General features: G+C 39.5%; 2 protein-coding genes across 3 annotated transcripts in view; both read left to right on the top strand.

Moving 5' to 3' along the window:
* The window catches only part of prkceb (protein kinase C, epsilon b), a 140,805-nt gene extending 121,902 nt beyond the window's left edge, over nucleotides 1-18,903 (top strand). The window contains exons 12-15 of the mRNA XM_067386994.1: nucleotides 1,908-2,046; nucleotides 6,688-6,876; nucleotides 9,634-9,780; nucleotides 17,575-18,903. Of these exons, the coding sequence (XP_067243095.1) occupies nucleotides 1,908-2,046; nucleotides 6,688-6,876; nucleotides 9,634-9,780; nucleotides 17,575-17,721 (622 nt within the window). The 3' untranslated portion in view covers nucleotides 17,722-18,903. The remainder of the gene's footprint in view (nucleotides 1-1,907; nucleotides 2,047-6,687; nucleotides 6,877-9,633; nucleotides 9,781-17,574) is intronic.
* Nucleotides 18,904-24,556: 5,653 nt separating this feature from the next.
* The window catches only part of epas1b (endothelial PAS domain protein 1b), a 51,880-nt gene continuing 51,481 nt past the window's right edge, over nucleotides 24,557-24,955 (top strand). For both annotated transcript variants that reach the window (XM_067386993.1, XM_067386992.1), the window contains exon 1: nucleotides 24,557-24,846. In XM_067386993.1, the coding sequence (XP_067243094.1) occupies nucleotides 24,821-24,846 (26 nt within the window). In that variant the 5' untranslated portion in view covers nucleotides 24,557-24,820. The remainder of the gene's footprint in view (nucleotides 24,847-24,955) is intronic.

Raw genomic sequence — 24,955 nt, 5'->3', positions numbered from 1 at the left:
TTTCCTTGTTTTACTTGATCATGGCCACATTTTAATAATTAGTCAACATGGGCACGTTTTACTAAAAAGACATAACAAATTAAGCTGTTGGAACAAAATTCTTAATTCAAGGCCATGATTTAACTAAAATGAGAGAACAAATTCTTAATTAGTTGCCACATTTGTCCACATGTCATGTGGGGCTTCGTAATTAGAAGTATAAAGTATAAACATTAAAGTATAAACATTTTTCACGTCATGATTCGTCATAATCACTGTCTATTTACACTAAGTCCAAATAGTGTCCCTTGTTGGCAAACCCTATTTACACAAGTTTTAAAAAGGACACGTGGAATTCAACGTCTTCGGTGGCACAACGGTAGCGAGTAAAGTTCGAAGACTCGGCTTTTAACGTGATCGACACGAGTTTGAATCCTGAATCTGCCTTTTGCCAAGCTCACATTTATTTTCAGCAAAAATGAAAATAATGTTCTAAAAGTGGAAATAAACTGCGAACGACTGTTTAATAATATTAAGTGTTTATTGGGTGGGGTTAGGGGAAGGTGTAGGGAGGGTTTATATTCTCCCAATAAGGCAGCATCCATTTAATAATTTTAATAAATATAATAATTTACACTCTATGATATTATTGCATCCTGTTAATGTACAAAAATACTGAGGTGGAAATAGTATCTGCCAATATATAAGTATATATAGCATGTAATTACTATTTACTCTTATTGCAAAGAACTGATACTTTTACATGGTGTAAATAGAATCTTTCGCTATTTTCACCTAGTGTAAATAGCATATTGCTACGAAAATGCTGCTATTTTCACTTAGTGTAATTAGCATCTACAGCTATTTGCACATAGGGTAAATATAGCATCTAACGCTATTGGCACTTAGTGCAAATAGGCGCCGTCTTAAATATTTCCTCTTTTTGTCCATTTTACTGGCCTAGCAAGTCAGTTTACACTGCAATTAATTTTACTTAAAATTAACATCCAATTAAATCTATTTTAGTGCAAATTATTCACCTCCACTATGGTCATCTAGTGAAGAGATATCTCATCAGTCTTTGACTTCAAGCAATATATTTTAACAAGAAAAACATAGACACTGCTGGAAACTGGCAAATTGAACTGAAGTGTGAACATGGTTGACAATCAGTCTACCAATAACTATTTTTAACCATCAAAGTACTATTCAATTTAAAGTTGAACAATTTCAGGTGCAAGTTGAGCCTTTCTGTACATACGCACAACATTGAGAGAATTGTGATTCAGTATGTTGTTTTATACAGTTTGAGGATAAAAGTTTTGCATGAAAGTGTCCGCTGTATCTTGATTTATTCAATTTCAACAGCTAAGAAAAAAATGCTTTTAAAATATTAATGTTTAAAATTGGAAACTTTTGGTTTGTTTGTTTTTGGCTTGATACTTTGACCTTTAATTGACTAAAATTCTGTCCGTGGGCACAGACAGACATCAGAATATTAGTGTCCGCTTGATCAAACTAATATCAGGCATATAAGTGTCAGTAAATGATTCACCTGCTGTGTTGCAAGTGTTGCTTAATATTTGAATAGAGACATCCAGAATCTGAATTGTGCATCAGTTATATCAGGATGTTTAATATGGCAAAATGCTTTGCTCTTTTATTAAATTTCAATTAACGGTTAAGAATGCATGGTACACAATGTACGGTAGAAACTGAGATATAAAGATAGGTATGTTTTAAAGATAGAAATGTTGGTTTGATTCACCAGTTCAAACTGTCCGTTTCAGTTATTTCAAAGTTAACCTTTGCATTTGTGTCATTTTACACCAAAATTCTTCATGGAAGTCCCATTTTCATGTAATACGAATGTTTTAGTACATGTTACATATGCTGTTTGTTACATTTGCTTCAATTTTTCTTTGCAGGGATTTAAAACTAGACAACATTCTGTTGGACGCAGAAGGTCACTGTAAACTGGCAGACTTCGGCATGTGTAAGGAGGGAATCCTGGATGGCATCACAACCACAACATTCTGTGGCACACCAGATTATATTGCCCCCGAGGTACAGTATTTCACACTCTCACAGACACAAATGCCTGGTAAACACTCGAAAGTCTCATTTTCTATTGCTTGGTTCCCATCAAAGCTATGAAATATTATTATTTATATTGTTTAAAGGGACAATATGAAGCTTTTGGCCCTCTAGTGGTTGAAAAAGCAAAACTGCATGAATTTTCTGGAAGAACATTGTTTTGGTTGCGCTTTGGTTGTGCGTGACTGTGCGAATGAAAATTAATTTTTGTCATGACCAAAAAAAGACATTCACTTACTAGGCTTAAGAGATATAACCAGTTTAGATGGAAAGGATCTCAAGCTGACTATCTGAAGACATTACTGTAGCTTTACCCATTAATAGACACGGTACTTCCTTGAAAACAGATTCCAGCACAGCGCTATAACATCCATAATGAAATATCCCTTCACAATAGATAATGCTTTAATGAACTCTGTTAGAGAGCTACACATGGCAATTTATCTGTTCAATAAAATACCTTATTCACCCGCTGTGTAATAATAAAAAAACGCCATCTCCGCATCATTTACACAGCATTACAAATCTCTCAGTTCTAGCCATCTCCAATAAGCCAAGCCAATGTTGATTCTTGTTTTATTATGAGCTATTATGTTCTCTTATGGCCAGCAGACTCTCCTTTGTTCTGCGCTTTAAAAAAACAAAAAAAACAAAAAAAAAAACGTTTGATTCAGAGGTGCTCCATGTCAACCTTGCTCGCTTGTTGTGACAACTAACCTAAGCCACTCCCAAACCAGACGTCAAAGTAGCCGGAGTAACTTTTTCTATTTACGGATATGACGAGACATGCACAGGCGAGTAATGTATGTATGAATGTTGCAAAAGGTCTGCATTCTAAAATACAATTTATTGATTTAAAACAGGAGATACAAGGACAAACATTTCGGCTGGTCTGTCTTCATCAGTGTAACAATGTTTATATTAAACACATTGAAGATCATCAGGTGATATATTATCAAATTTATTCACTATAGTTTTAAAAAAAATGGTAATAAAATATGGCAAGATAACACTTAAACACACTTAACACACTTAAAAAAAAACATGGTCAGGTCAGAGTGTATAGAATAATTTTTGGTTCCAAATTTTTATCAATTTTACTGGTTGTCCACTGTATGAAGAATTTTTGGGTATAATATGTAACAGTTTACTTTATTTTGCTATCCTCACTTACATAAATGAACTACAGTGTCCTGCACCTACTGGTAAAAATCTATCAGAAATATGTCTGAATCATTTTTGGTTTGACTGTATGTGCGAATCATACATATTGCGCCCAAAGGAAGGATGGGCGCAATATATATGAACGGCACATATTGCCTGATGTGTTAATGTTCCCATGAATGTTTCATGAATGTTGCCCAATGACTTTTTTTTTTTTTAGTTTTCGTTTTTTAGTCTTAGTTTTTCATTACATTCAGAAAACTCTGATATTACATTCAAAGTTTTCATATTTAGTTTAAATCCTGAATGAAACAGCCCCTCCTAACTTTACTTTTATGAGTGTCTGCAGAGCTGTTAGGAGAGGTGGAGGTGTAGCTGCTCTATTTAAAGATGTCTATCAATGCAAGCAAGTGTCATTTGGTGATTACTTGTCTTTCGAATACTTGGGTATTGTATTAAAAGGTGCTCCTCGCATTCTACTTATAGTTATCTACAGGCCTCCAAAATACACTCCAGCCTTTGTGGAGGACTTTACAGAACTGTTATCAGCAATTTCCTCAGAGTTTGACTGTTTTGCTATTACTTGGGACTTTAACATCCACATAGAAAATGCAGAATCCAATATGGCAAAAGAAATCATAACTGTTTTGAATGCTTTTGATCTGACTCAGCATGTACATGGACCTACACACAATCGTGGACACACTCTAGATTTAATTATCAGTAAGGGTCTAAACATTTCATCCATTGTCATTAAGGATGTAGCGCTATCTGATCATTTCTGTTTTTTCTTTGAAATATTGATCTGTCCGACTGTTGAAGCTAGATCTGTCTCGGTCAAAAAGCGATGCTTAAATGAGAACACTAGTGCACTGTTTATGAAGGCTATATCTTTAACACCAAGCATATCTGCAGACTCTGTTGATTTTCTCCTTGATTCTTTTAACTCAAAAGTACAGAATGTTATTGATAACATTGCTCCTGTGAAAGTCAGGAAGAAAAGTGGCAGACAAAAAGCACCATGGAGAAACTCAACAGCAGTGCAAAATATGAAAAGACAATGCAGAAAAGCTGAGCGCATGTGGCGAAAGACCTATGCAAAGACCTTTTTACCTATGCAAAACTTGAAATCCATTACAACATCTATGAAGATATTCTTCATGCTTCAATGTGGAATTAGGCAAAGCTAGACAGACCTTCTTCTCAAATATTATAAACAGAAACTTAAACAACACCCGCACTCTTTTTGCTACAGTAGAGAGACTAACAAACCCCCCAAGTCAGATTCCCAGTGAAATGCTCTCAGACAGCAAATGTAGTGAGTTTGCTTCCTTCTTCTCTGAGAAAATTAATAATATCAGAAAGGCGATCAGCACATCCTTGAGCTGCACTGGGGTAAAACAGATCAGATCACAACCTCAGAAAGTAGCTATTATGTCTGATTTCGAAGCAATTGATGGTAAAATTTTGGAAGAAACAGTACAGCACCTTAAAACATCAACCTGCGCCCTTGACACACTTCCCACATCTTTTTTTCAAAAGAGTGTTAAACTGTTTAGAAGCAGATCTCCTAGAAGTGGTAAATGCCTCACTTCTCTCTGGGACTTTTCCAAAATCCCTGAAAACTGCAGTTGTTAAGCCCCTCCTGAAAAAGAGCAATCTGGATAACACCATATTGAGCAACTACAGGCCAATCTCAAATCTTCCTTTCATAGGCAAGATCATTGAAAAAGTTGTTTTTAATCAGCTGAACAAGTTCTTAAGCTTGAATGGATACTTTGATAACTTTCAATCTGGTTTCCGATCGCATCACAGCACAGAAACAGCACTCATAAAGATAATAAATGATATTCGCCTAAACACAGATACAGGTAAATTATCAGTGCTGGTTCTACTTGACCTCAGTGCTGCGTTTGACACTGTCGATCACAACATTCTTCTTGACAGGCTCGAAAACTGAGTTGGGCTTTCTGGGATGGTCCTTAAATGGTTCAGGTCATACTTAGAAGGGAGAGGTTATTATGTGAGTATCGGTGACCATAAGTCTGAGTGGACATCCATGACATGTGGAGTCCCTCAAGGTTCAATACTTGCACCCCTCCTGTTCAACCTATACATGCTGCCACTAAGCCAAATAATGAGAAGGAACCAAATTGCATATCACAGCTATGCAGATGACACCCAGATTTGCCTAGCCCTATCACTCAACGACTACAGCCCCATTGACTCCCTGTGTCAATGCATTGATGAAATTAAAAATTGGATGTGTCTAAACTTCCTTCAGTTAAACAAAGACAAAACTGAAGTCATTTTGTTTGGAAACAAAGATGAAGTTCTCAAAGTGAACAAGTACCTTCACTCTAGGGTCAAAGAACTAAAAATCAAGTCAGGAATCTTGGTGTGATTTTGGAGTCAGACCTGAGTTTCAGTAGCCATGTAAAGACAATAACTAAATCAGCATATTATCATCTCAAAAATATTGCAAGAATTAGATGCTTTGTCTCCAGTCAAGACTTAGAGAAACTTGTTCATACTTTCATCACCAGCAGGGTGGATTATTGTAATGGGCTCCTCACTGGTCTTCCCAAAAAGACCATAAGACAGCTGCAGCTCGTACAGAACGCTGCTGCCAGGATTCTGAGCAGAACCCGAAAACATGAACACATCACACCAGTCCTCAGGTCCTTGCACTGGCTTCCAGTTGCATTTAGAATTGATTTTAAAGTACTGTTGCTTGTTTATAAATCACTCAATGGCCTAGGACCTCAATACATTACAGATATTCTCATAGAATATAAACCTAACAGATCACTCAGATCATCAGGATCAACTCACTTAAAAATACCACGGGCTCACTCAAAGCAGGGAGAGTCTGCTTTTAGCTGTTACGCCAGCCGCAGCTGGAACCAGCTTCCAGAAGAGACCAGGTGTGCTCCAACAGTAGCCACATTCAAATCCAGACTCAAAACACATCTTTTTACCTATGCATTTGCTGATTGAGCACTGTGCTATGTCCGAACTGTTTGCACTTTATTTTATACGTATTATCTTTTTATTCTTTAAATTCTTTTCCTGTTTTTATTTCATTTTTAATGTATTTTTATATCTTTTATGTATCATCATGGTTCTGACTTTTAATGCATTTTAAATCCAAATAGCAAAATTATCTGTTTTTACTGTTATTTCTATTCCTTATGTTCTATTTTTATTCTTCTTCTTTATGTAAAGCACTTTGAATTACCATTGTGTATGAAATGTGCTATACAAATAAAATTGCCTTGCCTTGCCTTGCCTTGACTTACAGTAATAACCATCAGTGGCTGCAGAACTTCACAGAGAACTGCTGGTTTTTCTCGCCAAATCAGCACAGAATAAGCGCTTTCATCCTCAGTTATTCTGTTGTAAGCTTCAAATGACTTTCGTTTTGTTGTGATTTGTCCTTTGCAGATCTTGCAGGAGCTTGAATATGGCCCATCAGTGGACTGGTGGGCTCTAGGTGTGCTGATGTACGAGATGATGGCTGGTCAGCCTCCTTTTGAAGCAGATAATGAAGACGACCTTTTTGAGTCCATTCTCCATGATGACGTCCTATATCCTGTGTGGCTTAGCAAAGAGGCCGTCAGCATTCTTAAAGCAGTATGTGTCCATTCTTAAGGAATTGCCTAAGAATGAATTTTGCTTGCTGATTATTATTAAAGACATAGGCAAATAAAGCATTTTTTTGTATATCTCTTGCCAACTCTTAAAGGGTTAGTTCACCCAGAAATGAAAATAATGTCATTTATTACTCACCCTCATGTCGTTCTACACCGTAAGACCTATTAAGATATTGTTGATGAAATCCGACGGCTCAGTGAGACCTCCATTGCCAGCAATGTTACTGCACCTCTCAAGATCCATAAAGGTACTAAAAACATATTTGAAACAGTTCATGTGACTTCAGTGGTTCTATCTTAATATTATAAAGCGATAAGAATACTTTTTGTGCGCCAAAAAAACTAAATAACGACTTTTTAACAATATCTATATGGGCCGATTTTATCACTGCTTCATAGCTTTACGAATCGAATCAGTGAAATGGAGTGCCAAAATTTCAGCAGTTTAGCCATTTGATAGGAGATCCGAATCACCAATTCGAAACAAAAGATTCATAAAGCTCAGAAGCTTCATGAAGCAGCGTTTTGAAATCGGCCCATATAGATATTGTTGAAAATTCTTTATTTTGTTTTTTTGGCACACAAAAAGTATTCTTATCGCTTTATAATATTAAGATAGAACCACTGAACTCACATGAACTGTTTCAAATATGTTTTTAGTACCTTTATGGATCTTGAGAGGTGCAGTAACATTGCTGGCAATGGAGGCCTCACTGAGTCATCGGATTTCATCAACAATATTTTAATTTGTGTTCCGAAGATGAACAAAGGTCTTACGTGTGTAGAACGACATGAGGGTGAGTAATAAATGACATTATTTTCATTTTTGGGTAAACTAACCCTTTAACCTTTGCTCTTACTACTCTCTGCTTGCTCTCTAACTCTTCTGGAAAGAACAGTTGTGATTGGTGACAGAATGAAAGAAAGTAAAAGAAAGTAACAGAAGAGCAAAAGAAGATGACAGCTCAGAAAAATGACTCTTCTTCTGGGAAAAGAACAGATTGTTTGTGTTCTCTGCTGGATTTTTGGATTGTGTAATCTCAGAGGTCTCATTTCAGGATGAACAGCCTACCATTACAAGGGTTCCTCCGTTTTTTAACTGTACAAATTGGTTAAGTGCTTATAAAAACAGCTGAGGAACCTTTTATTGCTCAGAGGCTCATGTTTCAATTATATATCTACTTTGTCTCCAATGTTACTTCTAAAATGCTTTTGGAAACTTAAAAATAAACACAAATTGTTGACGGACAGTAAAAGTATCGAGCTATAAAATGAATGTGAATGGCACAGTTCAGTTATTTGATGTTCAAGGAATTTGAAAGAGAGTTTTATTTCTGAACCTCTATGGGAGACCATTCAGACAAAATGTTATCATTTACTCACTCATATGATTTTATTTCTTCTGTGAAACAAATAATGAGATATTTAATATTATTGTGCAGCTCTTTTTTCCATAAAAAAGGAAAACAAAAAAAAACAAAAAACAGAAGTACCACAAGTCCATACAACTTGTGTGCTATGTTCTGGTTCTTTTCAATTAACTAGATATCCTGGTTCACATTGGACTCTCTTTTTTTTCTTTTTTAGTTCCAAAGAATCAGGTAGGTCAAACAGGATTAGAATGACACAAGGGACAAGGGTGAATAAATGATGATAGATGATGATTCCTAAATGATTACAGATGATGATTCCTTTCAGCAAAAGTCTCAACTTTTTCTCCATTTCATATTGTTGTCTAAGAGAAACAAACGCAATATTAAAGCAATTCCAGTGAGCAGTGTCTTTTCAGTCAATGAGCACTGCTCGTACAGTATTTATTTGTCTGGCTAGTTTGACTTGTTTCTCTGTGTGTATTTGTCTGCATGACTGCTTGTGTTCTTTAGCATTTTTTGGGTTTCCTGCTTTACACTCACAGCCAGAGTGTTCAGAGTGCAGGCAAAAGTGGCCCAACATTTTTTTCATCATATTTGACTCAGAACTGTGATCTTTTTTCATTTCTGATTTAGGCCACTTCCATATGCGGTCCTAAATCAGATTGAAGCCTGATGTTTTGCAATGCGAGCTCAGTCAGAACAGTCATGTCAGAATTCAAGTGACTTTTACATCAATCTAGATTGACGTTTGTTACAATTTTATCACTTTGCTCACAGTACATACCGGTAGTTCATTGGTCATTTGGTTAATATGAAAGACACCTGCGAAGGTAGTCTGTGGAGGGACAGTGAGGTGGTAGAACTCATAAGCAGTGTTAGGGAAAGTTACCTTTAAAAGTAACGCATTATTGCATTACTTTTTCTGAAAATGAATGCGTTACATTACTTTTGCGTTAATTTTTCTCACCTGGGCTGGTATATATATATATATATATATGTATGTGTGCGTGTGTGTGTGTGTGTGTGTTGCCTTTTTCCTTCACATGTCCAAGATTTACTTTGGCTGTCCTTTGCCATTTTGTAAAGCCTTGTGGGAAATGCAGTCTGTTTCTCTTGGATAGTGTCATGCACACTGCAATCTGTCTCACTGGCACTGTGGTCACATGACCTATGGTCACCCTAGGTCACCCTTCCACAGGATGCATTCTTACATCACACATACATCATTGACCATCCCAACTCAACATAATGCGTATAAACACAGTCTCTGTCCTCTGGTTAACATGTCTGCTGTCAGCATCTTTACCCAGTTCTTTGATATTTTGCTTTCTAATTGTTTCTTCTTTCTTTGCACCATTGTTTAGTTCATGACGAAGAGCCCCAGTAAGCGGTTGGGTTGTGTAGTGTCCCAAGGACTGGAGGAAGCTATTAAAGTGCATCCATTCTTCAAAGAGATTGATTGGGTACTTCTGGAACAGAGGAAGATCAAGCCGCCATTCAAACCACGTATTGTGAGTATCATAATGTGTGATATACTGAGGACAGTCACTCTGTTACAAAACCTAGTGTGCTGCCTATGTAGGCAAAACCTAGTGCGCTGCCTACGTAGGCATCATAGGCAAGGTGGATGACAGGGCTATGCTGCCTTCTTATAAGGCAAATTCTAAGGCAGACTGTGCATTTATCCTTCCTCCAGAAGTCAATCCCAGAATGCTTTGCAATGTGTAAAAAAAGCAAGATATATGTTGAATATTGAAGTTGCTGCCCACAGCAGTGCTTCCCAACCACTGTGCCGTGGCACACTAGTATGCCGTGACAGGTTGTCAAGTGCCGTGGAAAATTACCAAATGGCAAAAAATTAAATTAAATTAAATATATGCTATAGAGTTATTATCGTCGCTGTCAGGCGAATACCTCATATCTTTATATTTTGTTGTTTTTGTTTAATTTTATTTTTAAAAATCAATGCTATAGGTCACCCTTTATGCCTGTATGTGGGGTTTACAATTTTTTAACCAATTAAAAGGATTTGAAAGAGCTTGTAACAAAACCATGCAACTCCATTGGATCCTCAAACTGCCAGTCAAACCTCATAACTCCACCCCTTTACTTTAAGTGCCGCACACAGTTTGGAGATAGCTCTCTGCTTGTTTGCAATGCAAAGGTAAATAAAGAACTGATGTTTGAAGACAAAAAAAGTACAGCGTTTTCTTTGCTTAAAAAACACTATGATGTTTTATGTATTTGAAAAGCGGAGTAGAGTCTTAGGGCCCTATCTAAGCGCATGGTCTGAACCAACAACATTATTTAGCTACCTATATGATCTTATTGTGTTCCTTCCTGACTTAAGCTCAAGTTTCACATGAAATGTGAGTACTACTTTTTATATAATATTCAGTTTTAATATGCCATTTGAAGCAATGCATGTTTGTGCAGTTTTGTTGTTTTAGTGCACAGCGGTGTGCCGTGGGATTTTTTACTTATCAAAACTGTGGCAAGAAAAAGGTGGGGAAACACTGGCCTACAGTATGTAGAGGATTCCATTTAAATTCTGCCTTAAGGTGCAGTCATATTTGTGCAATTTTACAGGCTGAAAAAGGTATATTGTCTATTGACACTAGTGAAATGATCTATGATGCAGTGCGGTGAATACATGTGACTAACTTGAACCCATCATGAAATCTGTGTGGGGAAATCTTTCGCCCTCATGTAAAATTCACAAATGCTTGGATTCCTATGGAAATTACTAGATTTCACCCATGAAGATATACCGAACAATGAAAAATGTGGCCGCACCTTAAGAAGCAAGGCATCTCACCAAGTTTTTCAAATAAAGCCATTGTGTGTTTATGTATAACACTAACCTGGCTTGACAATACTTGTGTGGACAAGTCATTTGTCGAAATGCCGCTGCAAAGTGACAAAATAACAACCAATTATAATGTATTTAATGTTTCATAGAGTGCAACAATTGGGTTCTATAAGTAAAAATCCCATTCACTTTATTCATAGAGGAAATTGATTTTGAACGATATCTTATAAACCTCGAAACTAAAGACAGACCTACTTTAAGCTACAAGGGTATATACTTATATATTTATTTATTGAAACATTGCTGTTTTATTTAGCAAATAAATTAAACATTGTGTGGATTTTTTGGACCAATGAAATTTCACTTGGCTGGGAACTAACCATTGAGATGCAACCGAGAAACTGATGTTTTTTTTTTTTTTGCATTTACAACTATTTAGGGGAATCAAAATCTAATTGTTATTTAGCAATTAGGATATACTGCTTGATGCTTTATTACATTGGGTCTGGTTAGGACACATTTTTGTAGATTGGCTGGTTCATCACAGACATAAACATGGGCCACTCCAAATGCAGTTATCCAGAACATTACAGTACTTAGACCCTCATGGTTCTTTGAAGTGTTTGTGTCACATGTCTGTTTTTGTTAGTGTGAACAGTGGGATATCTGAGATGCTCTCGAACTCTCAGCACACATCAGACGCTGCACTTTGATACAGACATGTATGCTGGCTGCTGTAAGTGTGTGTGGAATGTATCTCAGATAGTGTGAGAAGGGGCCTATCTGTCCGCCCCATTATCACGCCTGCTCACAAGGCTGATGAGAGTCCTTAGAGGGTGTGAGGGAAAGGGGAGTTTGGGAGAGTAGAAAAAGAAAAAAAACACATGCACAAATATATTTTTTTGTGTGTTGTGGTTTAAACAAGGTGAAATTTCTTTACTGGGCCAGTAAGGCAAAGCGATTACCAAGAAAAACTGTCAAAATGATTGCCGATCCATGATATAAAAATATAGAAGTATGTGAATGCATGCTTGGGCAGTGGCGTCTGCTTCTGAGGTTTGTTCTAGCATGTAATGGAGTCATGTGATCCCTGCACAAGCTTCTGTGTTTAACCATATATGATGCGCTCTATGGCTGCATCCGTATAACCCAAATTCCCAACTATATAGTAGGTGAAAAACAGTATTCATAAAACAGCTGGCAAAAAGGTATGACTGGGTATGATTTACTACTTCCAGTGAGATTCTGAAGTATGCATACGACCGGCAACAGGGACATGGGTGGCCAAGGCTCATTGATGCACGTGGGGAGCGAAGGTGTCAAAATACACAGTGCATCACAATTTGTTGTGTATGGGGCTGCATAGCCACAGACCAGTCAGGGTGCCCATGCTGACCTCTATCCACCGCCGAAAGCATCAACAGTGGGCACGTGTCCTGGTCTGATGAATCCCGTTTTCTTTTACATCATGTGGATGGCCGGGTGCCTGTGCGTCGCATACCTGGGGAACACATGGCACCAGGGTGCACTATGGGAAGAAGGCAAGCCGGTGGAGGCAGTGTGAGGCTTTGGGCAATGTTCTTCTGTGAAGCCTTGGGTCCTGCCATCCATGTGAATGTTACTTTGACACGTACATGAAAGGGTGTACATGGTCTGCAACAATGCTTAGGTAGGGGCCTAAGCATTGTTGCAGAGTGTAGCACAGTTAAGTTCGTAGTTGGGGAAGGAAAAGGACAGGGTCGACGAACAACTGCTGACTGAGACTTTATTAGGTTTCAAAAAGGTTCAACAGAAAGACTGTGCAGCGCACAACAACAAAAATAAACAATCCACAAAGGGTTTCAGTGAAGGTTCGGTATACACCATCCACAAGGGCTTCTCTCCAAGTTTGGTATACACAATCCACAAGGGCTTCACTCCAAGAACCTCGACACGACTCAGTCAGCAGTTCCCCTCTCTCTCACACACTCCTGCTTCTCACAGCGTTTTACTGCAAATTACTGGAATGAGAAACCGGTGTTCGTGATTTGTATTCAACCCACTCACTTACCAAGCGTCTCCTGCTATTCTCTCCGGTTGCAGACCTCGCTGAACCACGCCCCCATCGCCACATACCCCCACCGCCCGACTCAGGCCGGGGAGCCGTCCGGCCTGCAGTCCCCCCCTCCCATTTCTGGAGATGAAATCGGCCACAGCCATCCGAACACCCGGCCTGTGGACCACCTTGAACTTAAAAGGCTGTAGAGCCAGATACCAACGAGTGATCCGCGTGTTGGTATCCTTCATGCGATGGAGCCACTGCAGGGGAGCGTGGTCCGAACAGAGAGTGAATTCCCGTCCCAGGAGATAATAGCGGAGGGTGAGGACGGCCCACCTGATAGCCAAACACTCTTTTTCTACGGTACTGTACTTAGCTTCTCTCTTAGAGAGCTTACGGCTAATGTACAGTACCGGCCGCTCCTCACCCTCTATCTCCTGGGACAGGACAGCACCCAGCCCTCTGTCCGACGCGTCAGTCTGCAACAGAAAAGGGGGAGAAAAGTCAGGAGAGTGAAGCAATGGCCCGCCACATAGAGCAGCCTTCACCTGGGTGAAGGCCTGCTGGCACAGCTCCGTCCACTGGACCGTATCTGGAGCATCCTTTTTAGTTAGATCAGTCTACGAGCTGGCGAGGGCCGAATAATTAGGTACAAACCTTCTATAAAATCCTGCCAGCCTGAGGAACTGTCTAACCTCCTTTTTGGTCTTGGGGCGCGGACAGGTCGCAATCGCTGCTGTCTTGTCAATTTGGGGATGCACCTGCCCATGCCCCAAGTGGAAGCCCAGATACCTTATTCTGCGATAGTCCATGCAGAAACGAACCGAGCCGTCGGTCTTGGGGAGCCAAAACTATCGGGCTCGCCCAGTTACTGCTGGACTCTTCTATTACTCCCATTTTCAGCATTGCCTCTAATTCATCCTGAACTACCTTTTTTTTGTGTTCAGGTAACCTATACGGCCGGCTGTGAATAACCACGCCCGGCTCCGTCTCGACATGGTGCTGAATGAGGTTGGTACGTCCCGGCAGGGGAGAGAACACGTCTCTAAATTCTGTTTGCAATTTAGAAAAATCAGTGAGCTGGGAGGGCGAGAGGTGATCTCCTCCCAGGATCAGAGCGAGGGATTGAGTTTTTATATTCGCCTCTGGTCCGAAATCATCCTCCCCGCTAATCACCGTCGCCAGCATCACTGATTCTGCCTCATTCCATTTTTTTCAGGAGGTTGAGGTGATAGATTTGACGTTCCCCCCTCCTGTCGGACCGTACCACCTCATAATCGATGCCACTTTGCAAGTAATTTTGAATTTGAAGTAGGGAGTAATACAAGCACTCTCTCTCCCGGTGCAAATTTGCGTAAATTAGCTCGAAGGGGGAAAACCCTGTGGAGGCTTGCGGGACCTCTCGCACTGCGAATAACAGAGGTTCTAACCACTTATCCCAATTTTTGGCGTCCTCTTGAACAAACTTACGAATCATGGATTTAAGTGTGCGATTAAAACGTTCGACCAGCCCGTCCGTTTGTGGGTGAATGACGCTGGTACGAACCGATTTAATGCCCAATAATTCGTACAGTTCACGTAACGTGCGTGACATAAACGCCGTGCCTTGATCGGTGAGGATTTCTTTTGGAATCCCCACCCGGGAGATTAAACGAAACATTGCATCCGCAACACTCTTAGCAGAAATGTTGCGGAGAGCCACTGCTTCAGGATATCGCGTTGCATAATCAACAATGACTAATGCAAAGCGATGTCCCCTTGCTGATCGTTCTAATGGCCCGATGAGGTCCATACCAATTCTCTCAAAGGGGACCTGCATTAATGGGAGTGGGCGCAATGACGCTTTTGGGGTGGCCGGTGGGTTTACCAACTGGCATTCACGACAAGACGCGCACCACCTGCGTACATTCTCGTGAATGCCCGGCCAGAAAAACTGGGTCATGAGACGATTTAGTGTCGCCGCCTGTCCCAAATGCCCCGCCATCGGATTAGAATGAGCCGCGTGGAAAAGCATTTCCCTGCGGCTCTTTGGCACTAACAACTGGGTTGTATCTTCTTTTGTTTGAGTGTCTTGGGTCACTCGATACAACCTAAATTTTACAATCGCGAAATATGGATAAGCAAGCGGACGTCCAGGCTGGAGAGGCTGACCATCAATCATGCAGACCCTTTCAAATGCATGTTTTAGCGTCTCATCGTGAGACTGCTCCAGGGGAAAATCATCCCGTTCCGGAAGAATTAGTCTTCCGGCTTCACTCAGATCCCCTGCAGCAGAACGGTCTCTGATCAGTCTCTACCACCTGCACTCACGCCTGCTTACCCCGCGTTCCATTCCCCCAAGAGGCATCCGAGCATAAACATCCCAATAATTGCTTGAACGCAGGCCAATCCGTTCCCAAAATTATCGGATGCCGGAGGTGCGGGTTAACTGCCACCTCAACACTATGCTTTTGTCCCCTAAATTTAATTATGACGGGCATTATAGGATATCTCACCACATATCCAATGCCCCAGATGAAATCAGGCTTTGATGAACAGAGGTTTGGTTGCAGCCCAAGTCCACCAAAGCCTGATAGGTACCCCCCTTGATACTCACAGGTATTTGGTACCCGCCAGCCTGACCAGGGGCGGCCTGTGGATCGTCGGGGACCCGGATCACTGTCCCGACCTCCATAACCGGACATTTATCCATGAAATGATCCGGATCCCCACACCGCCAACAGGCCAGCCCAGACCTGCCCGCCGCTCCAATGGCAGAGAGTGGGCTGAATGGATGGCGCGGAGAAAGGGGAGAAGCAGGAGTGGGGTCCGTCTCGGCAGTAGGGAGTCCCGCCCCCCCTGGGAGGGGCTCTGGGTCCGTAGGAAGGTGCCTGTCCCGTTCTGCCCCGCCCTCGGGTGGGCCGGGCGGACGAGACCTAGGAAGAGGGACAGGTCTAGAGAGAGAGGGGGACAAAAGAGAGAGAGAGAGAGAGAGGCAGCTGGAAGGGGCTCGCCGACCCCTTGGCAGTCCGCCATGTGGTCCTCCGCCAATTGGATGGCTGAGTCCAGCGACGTGGGGCGGTGGCACTGGACCCACTCGGCAGTTTTTTTCGGGAGCCGAGTGATGAACTGCTCCAGTACCATGATGCTTGCATGGCGACGTGCTCCCGTCTTCCTTCCCGGGTTTCGGCACCAGTGAAGCACAGTTAAGTTCGTAGCTGGGGAAGGAAGAGGACAGGGTCGACGAACAACTGCTGACTGAGACTTTATTAGGTTTCAAAAAGGTTCAACAGAAAGACTGTGCAGCGCAAAACAACAAAAATAAACAATCCACAAAGGGCTTCACTCCAGGTTCAGTATACACCATCCACAAGGGCTTCTCTCCAAGTTTGGTATACACAATCCACAAGGGCTTCACTCCAAGAACCTCGACACGACTCAGTCAGCAGTTCCCCTCTCTCTCACACACTCCTGTTTCTCACGGCATTTTATCCTGTCTCCGTGCCAATTACTGGAATGAGAAACAGGTGTTCGTGATTTGTATTCAACCCACTCACTTACCAAGCGTCTCCCGCTATTCTCTCCGGTTGCAGACCTCGCTGAACCACGCCCCCCTCACCACACAGACCATGTACACCCTTTCATGGAAACAGTATTCCCTGGTGGCTGTGGCCTCTTTCAGCAGGATAATGCGCCCTGCCACAAAGCAAAAATGGTTCAGGAATGGTTTAAGGAGCACAACAACAAGTTTGAGGTGTTGACTGATCTCAATCCAATCGAGCATCTGTGGGATGTGCTGAACAAACAAGTCTGACCCATGGAGGCTCCACCTTGCAACTTACAGGTATTAAAGGATCTGCTGCTAACATCTTGGTGCCAGATACCACAGCACACCTTAAGGGGTCTAGTGGAGTCCATGCCTTGACGGGTCAGGGCTGTTTTGGCAGCAAAAGAGGGACCAACACATTATTAGGAAGGTGGTCATTATGTTATACTTGATCAGTGTATATCCATTTAAATGTTTTAAAACATAAAACAGCAAAAAGCAACACAAAGGTCAAAGACATTTATCTAGTGCATAGGAAAACAACTGAAAACTTGTTTCAAATGTTCTTCCTTAAATATTTCAATACTGTGTCTTACTGAGTGAGAATTTGCTTCTGATGATTCATTAAGAGAACGGTCCCAATGGATGTGAATCAATTCAAACCGTTTTGCAAACCAATTTGGACAATTCACTGAAAAGAATATTAATTCTCAAATGAATGGCATCATTGGTTCAATCGACAGAAATATGGGACACACATAATAACTGCTGAAATACTGGCAAGGAAAACATTTCCCAGGTCAGTCGGAGTGCTTGTGGTGTGCACAGCTGAAGGCCCCACTGTGTTTGGATGTATGTGCAGGTGTGTTTTTGTGTGTTATTGTCCTGAAATCTCTCATGAATTACACTTTCTCCTTTTCCATCCACAGAAAACCAAAAGAGATGTCAACAATTTTGACCAGGACTTCACCCGTGAGGAGCCGGTGCTCACCCTGGTAGAAGACGCCATTATCAAGCAAATCAACCAGGACGAGTTCAAAGGCTTCTCTTACTTCGGTGATGAGACCCTGTCTTAAAACTACAACCTCCATCTCCTGCACTGTACTTCGCACGCAAGTGTGCTGCGAAGGCTGTGAATGCCCACAAGCTCATCCTTAGACCATAATTTACCAAGAATTTGATGCTTTATTTTTTAAAGTAGAGAGTCTTTACTGCTGACCACTTACCCCCCCCCCCAAAAAAAAACAAAAAAAAAAAAAACATACACAGATCCTCACACATTTATGCCAAATGAAACAGAGTAATATTTATTTAATGTATGTAAAAACACTGAGCTATACTTAGAGTAGCTCATGTGACATCACTAAAGCAGCTGGATAGAGCTCATTAGAATCTAATGAAAGCCATTTTTTATGTTTCATTTCTTCTCCCATAATGCAGTGTATCAGCGTAATGGTACCACTGAAGTCAACATATTTACATGAGAACTGTTTTGAAATGCAAAAACCAAATGTAAAGAACCAGTGATTGTACTGCAGATGTGATGCTTGTAATAGTGTGAATTGGGAGTTTTAAAGCACTCAGCATTGGGATCTGATCACGTGATGGTCTGATAGCCAGAGACAGTGATTGGAGGGTACTGGGAAGGTGATACACAGACTCAGAACTGCCTTTCATGAGACCATTGCGCCGTTTCCATTTGAAACAGCAGTGTTGACATATACTCATGTCACCAAAACAAGTGTTGTGTGTCTGTGTGTGTGTGTGTGTGTGTGTGTGTGTGTGTGTGTGTGCGCGCTCGTATATACTGGAGGGAAAGGTTACAAAATGTCCCTCGTTATTGTTACATTGTGTGTGTGTGTGTGTGTGTGTGTGTGTGTGTGTGTGCGTTTTCATTATATTACTGGATTGTTTTGTTGCTAGGATATGGAAATTGTTGATTTCTCTACAATGTAACAAAACCCATTGTTATGATTGGATCAGGACAGTAGCCAATCATGTCTATTCAGTCTACAGTACATACATGTCCTGATTACCCTGATTGTTAGCCTGTGAACTTTGAAAATAGACTAATCATCTACTGCATGGTTATGCCTATTATGGATATTCTTGTGTATTATTAGAATATGAGAAACAGTTATGTGCAATATTCTCTCTCTCTCTCTCTGTGTGTGTGTGTGTGTGTGTGTGTGTGTGTATGTTGGTCTTAGCGTTGACCCCCCCTTCCCCTACCCCCTCCCTCCCCACTCCTCCCTTCCTCCATCTCACCTTCTGATTCAATGTCAATGATTTTCAACTGTATGTTTTGGTTGCTAATTGTTAGGTTGTCAGGTCATGCACAGGTCCTTTATTTCAGCTGCTACAGCCTCTGTCTTTCATATACTCTAGTTAGACAAAGAGACAAAATATTAAGCTCCTGTGGCAAAAAAAGTTAAATGCAGACAAATGATCTTCCATTCTAAATATAGCACAACCTTAGACTTTCTCCCAATCTGACACCTGTGATGCAAGCAAGACTAGTAACATTTTTAAAGAAAGTCTAATCAGTTCATTTAATAATACAACCCGAATTCCGGAAATGTTAGGACGTTTTTTAAATTTGAATAAAATGAAAACTAAAAGACTTTCAAATCACATGAGCCAATATTTTATTCACAATAGAACATAGATAACATAACATGTTTAAACAGAGAAATTTTACAATTTTATGTACAAAATTAGCTCATTTTAAATTTGATGCCTGCTACAGGTTTCAAAATAGTTGGGATGGGGGCATGTTTACCATGGTGTAGCATCTCCTCTTCTTTTCAAAACAGTTTGAAGATGTCTGGGCATTGAGGTTATGAGTTTCTGGAGTTTTGGTGTTGGTCCCATTCTTGCCTGATATAGGTTTCCAGCTGCTGAAGAGTATGTGGTCATCTTTCGTTTAATGATGCGCCAAATGTTCTCTTTAGGTAAAAGATCTGGAATGCAGGCAGGCCAATTCAGCACCCGGACTCTTCTACGACAAAGCCATGCTGTTGTAATAGCTGCAGTATACTGCAGCTATTACATATAAGTGGTTTTGTATTGTCCTGCTGAAATACACAAGGCCTTCCCTGAAATAAATGTCATCTGGAGGGGAGCATGTGTTGCTCCAAAACCTTTATATACCTTTCAGCATTCATAGTGCCTTCCAAAACATGCAATCTGCCCATACCGTATACACTTATGCACCCCCATACCATCAGAGATGCTGACTTTTGAACTGAATGCTGATGACATGCTGGAAGGTCTCCCTCCTCTTTTGCCCTGAGGACACGGCGTCCGTTATTTCCAACAAGAATTTCAAATTTGGACTCGTCTGACCATAGAACACTTTTCCACTTTGAAACAGTCAATTTTAAATGAGTCTTGGCCCACAGGAAACGACAGCGCTTCTGGACCATTTTCAGATATGGCTTCCTTTTTGCGTGATAGAGCTTTAAGTTGGCATCTGCAGATGGCACGGCAGGTTGTGTTTACCGACAGTGGTTTCTGGAAGTATTCCAGGGCTCATTTGGTAATGTTATTGACATAATCATGCTGATGAGTGATGCAGTGTCGTCTGAGGGCCTGAACACCACGGGCATCCAATAAAGGTCTTCTGCCTTGTCCCGCACAGAGATTTCTCCAGTTTCTCTGAATCTTTTGATGATGTTATGCACTGTAGATGATGAGATTTGCAAAGCCTTTGCAATCTGACATTGAGGAACATTGTTTTTAAAGTATTCCACAATATTTTTACGCACTCTTTCACAGATTTGAGAGCCTCTGCCCATCTTTACTTCTGAGAGACTCAATTAACTTAATTAGTTGCTAGATGTTCTCCCAGCTGAATCTTTTTTAAAATTTCTTGCTTTTTCAGCCATTTGTTGCCCCCTTTTTTGAGACCTGTAGCAGGCATCAAATTTGAAATGAACTCATTTAGTGGATAAAAGTGTAACATTTCTCAGATTAAACATTTGTTATATTATCTATGTTCTATTGTGAATAAAATATTGGTTCATTTGATTTGAAAGTCTTTTAGTTTTCATTTTATTCAAATTTAAAAAAAAAAATGTCCCAACATTTCCTTAATTCGGGTTGTAAACAGAATAGATAATAGCGCATTTGTAAAAATGCAACATAATCTTTTTGTTTGAGATATTTTTTCTTAGTCTTTTTGCATAGGCTCTTGCCAACACCGAGCTTTAAAGGCAACATGAAATCCAAACCGATTGTTTATATTTTTTTAAAGTCACCATGAAATCAAAATGAACAATTCTTATTTTTAATGGAATATTGCAGAATATTTATATTTATTATAAATTATTTATTCATGCACATCATGATTTTTAAACAATTCATGTGCCCTTTAATCAAAATAACTTCCCTTCACTCTTGCAACGACATCTCTTCATCTCTGACGTGTTTACCAGTGCGAGGGTGGGACAACCTGTCACTCACATGACATCACAGCAATAGCAAACCACAACCATCCAATCAGTTCCCTATTGACATAATCAAGTCCCGCCCTACACTTTTTTTACTTCTTGTTCAAGCAGCAGTTTCACTCGTACGGAGCCCCACACATGACATGCAGGGAAAAAAGGTAAATCTTGTACACGATTCACTAATTTGTTCCCTCGATTTTCTTAATTGTGCGAACGATTTACTAATTTGTTCCTTAGATTTACTTAATCGTGCACATGATTTACTAATTTGTTCCTTTGATTTACTTAATCGTGCACATGATTTACTAATTTGTTCCTTTGATTTACTTAATCGTACACACAATTTACTATTTCTTTCCATTGATTTGCTAAATCGTGTGGGCAATTTACTATTTCGTTCCCTTGATTTGCTAAATCATGTGCAAGATTTACTAATCGATGTATAAAATTTTAGGGAACAAATTAGTAAATCATGCGCACGATTTAGCCTACTATTTTTTTTTTTCCTGCATGTCATGTGCTGCATATTTTACAGATTATTTAGATTTTTTTAATTTTATTTTATTATTTTTTTTACATTTCTGTTTTTTACATTTCATTTGCTTGGTTGTTTTCTCAAAGCATGTTTGGCCTTATTTGTGCCCTTCTGAACCAGCGTCTAATGGCGTGGACGGAGTAAAAACGGAAACCCACACAACTACACCTGCCAAATACCTGTGCCCTGATGCGCAATTTACATTGTTATTTTGGACTTCATGAGTGACATGTTTATTATTATAATTATTATTATTTTTATTTTTTTTCTGTTTTTGAAATGACTCTAGGAAACATGTTGAAGTTCAAGTGTGTTCAAGTCAATTAGATGGAAAAGTACCTCTCTGGTTAAACGTGAATCTGTGTATCACAAAGGAATACATATTTGTACATACAGAGGTACAGTGCATATTAATATAAGTTATATAAGTGTTTTATGTCACTGTAAGTATCATAAATGTATATGTATTTCTTTTTTATTGTATTTTGCAGCTTCATATGTACAGTATGTCATAAGACATAAATGTTTTTTTTTTTTTTTTATACATCTGCCATTAGTCACTGTCATGTCATTATTTGCATTTTACTATGTGCCAAATGTACTGTTCTCAAAGGATGTGAATGTGCATTGTTTGGTTTGTAACCTATTAAATAAGATGTCAGAAATTAACCAAACTGTTTGAAGTCCAAATTGGTCTCCAGATGCACAGTACTGTAGCTGAGATGACATATATGCATATATCCCCTAATGGGAGGCAGCCGAAAGAGACAGAGAAATAATTTAATTGAAATAAATAATGAATTAATGAACAAACAAACTGTAGAGGAGATAGTTGGAAGAACAGAGGTTAAGGATGAGATATGGACAGTTAAGGATGAGAAAAATGAGAGAGTGACCCTACAGAGAGTTTTGGTCATCATGACCAAAACATAGAGTGAAGGATTTGTCCTGTCACATGCTCAAAACTTTCTAGAAGTTAAATAATCTGAACTGCTCTTTGAGAAACTGTTCTTAAGAACGAAATTTAAAGTTGTATTGTGCTATATTTTGAGAATAATTGACTGCTGAAGGATAGGACAGATATAGTTGTTTAAGATGCGTGTTATATTTATCCTCCTGGGACCCAGGAATAGACTTTTGTCCTCTGTAGTGGACATTATATTTTAGTGATTTTCTTTGACATCATGTCACAGTTTTAACTCAGGAGTCCTATAAAGAGCACATTCAGGGCTTTGCAGAGATACCAAATTTTTGGAGGTTTCACCATGACAACAGCAACTCCCTGACATTAATTTAATTATCAAAAGTAGCACCCTTATGGAAAATGATAATATTTTGTAATTATCATTTAAATCAGATTATTTTTCAAATTGTTTGTTATAAATCAACATCTCTGGAAAATATTATGGAAAATATATTATTTCTAATCAAAATATGACTTTCTTTTACAAAATAGGGCATTGATTTCATACATGTCCACTGTAGAGGACACCAAGAATTAAATCATGTTCATCAGGCATTTTTGGGAGACACAACAAGCGATTACCGAAATAAATTATATATCAATATTCCTATAATTAATTGATATTATTATGGAAATGTTTCCAGTTATTACTTTCCATTATTACACTTCTTTTTTCATTACATGTTGCCCCAAGAACACAAAAAAATGCAAATTAGGCAGTGTATAGATGTATTGTATTGGGAAACATTTACCCACATACTGCATAAAGTAAAATGGTATGTCAATTAATTCCATTATATCTTTCATAACATAGTAGGGAATCATCTTTAAACAAAAGTTTGGTTAAAAAAAAATCCTAAAGCCTAAAAATTGATTGGTGGATACAAAAAAAAAAAAAAAAAAAAAATGGTGGATGTTTTTGCCTACACATATCAGTTCATGTGATTTTATTTTTTTAAACAAAGTCCTGGTGTCCACTACAGAGGACATAGCATAACATATGAATAAAATATAATTTTTCAAAACTGTTTTTTTTTTTTTTTTTTTAATTTGTTTATTATGCTCTAAACAATGTAATGACGTGAAAAAAAAAAAATACTAAATTCAAAAAACTTTTTTCTGGGTCCCAAGAGGATATAATGAACAGTGAAACAAGTTGTGTTACCCAAAAAATAAGAGCAAATCGTCCTAGAATGGTATACATTTAAAACATTACATACATTTAAAGATAACAGTCATTTCAAAATCAAGTTTTCTTCTTTTCAAATTATTTTATCTTTCTCTGACTGATTGAAAACCCATTGGACAGATAGGCATATCACTGAAGGTGCCCGTGTTGTTTCAAAAAAATAGGCAAGGACTTTCCCTAAAATTTGTCTGTCAAAATAGTTATGCTGTTACTGTTAGGGGTCAAAACAGAAAATACAATAATACAAATCCAGGAGTCAGGACTGATGCTAGTCTGTCCATCATTCAGGCCTTGGAGACCCCAAACATGAGAAACTTTTTTTTTTTTTTTTTTCATAGAGGACTGTGATGTTTTGTTTCTTAGAAAAGTCATACATTTCCTCTTTAATTGTAAGTGACTGATTCTTAAATTAGTGCATGTGCCCCATTTAATCCTGAATGTTTTGCATTAGCCTATTAAAATTTAGCTTTAGCTTACTTTATTTTCCACTCAGACCTGTTTTAGAGACCCTTGCCGTCTTGCAGAGTTTAGTTGTAATCATATTGCTGTTATTTTCAACTATCTCATTATATTTAGATGATTGAAATGAGTTTTATGAGAGTTTGATGCTAGCTTTTGGAGAAAGTAGACCTGCAGGAGTAAATGTCCTGTCAGCGCTGACGGTGGGCGGTTCCCAACGGCGGTTCCAGCCAATCAGAGATCTCCAATTGATTGCTCAGCTGTCAAGCGCCCTTCAGTGAGAAGCTGCGGTCTGTGAACTTCACTGACCTCAAAACAAGCGAGAAACTCCCTCACCGCAACGAGCCTCACCGCGCTTGGATTTTACAAAAGTGGGTGACTGTACGATCCTTGGCAGTGTTCTGAGACTGTACAGTCACTTTTGCCCTGCTGGTGGACTTTACTGCATTTTCACGGTCAATTGTGCGTCTTTTTCTGTTATTTAACGCGAGTGTTTGCGGTGGTTTGGACCGTGTTCTATTTGAACAGAGGTCTCACTGCTGAAGAACTGCGGGAATTACGAGGGAACAGAGAGATGACAGCTGAGAAAGAGAAGAAGAGGTAAGTTGAGCGGGCTGTGAGTAATATTCCCTGTGTTCTACTCCGTTGTAAACAGTGCAACTGTTGCGCTCAGTTCAGGTTTATGGAGCTGCAGCAACAAGTGAATCTC

This window comes from Chanodichthys erythropterus, chromosome 5 (assembly GCF_024489055.1).
Source record: "Chanodichthys erythropterus isolate Z2021 chromosome 5, ASM2448905v1, whole genome shotgun sequence".
Taxonomy (NCBI): Eukaryota; Metazoa; Chordata; class Actinopteri; order Cypriniformes; family Xenocyprididae; genus Chanodichthys; species Chanodichthys erythropterus.
The sequence above is the reverse complement of the archived record's forward strand: the minus strand, read 5'-3'. Positions and strand labels throughout refer to the sequence as shown.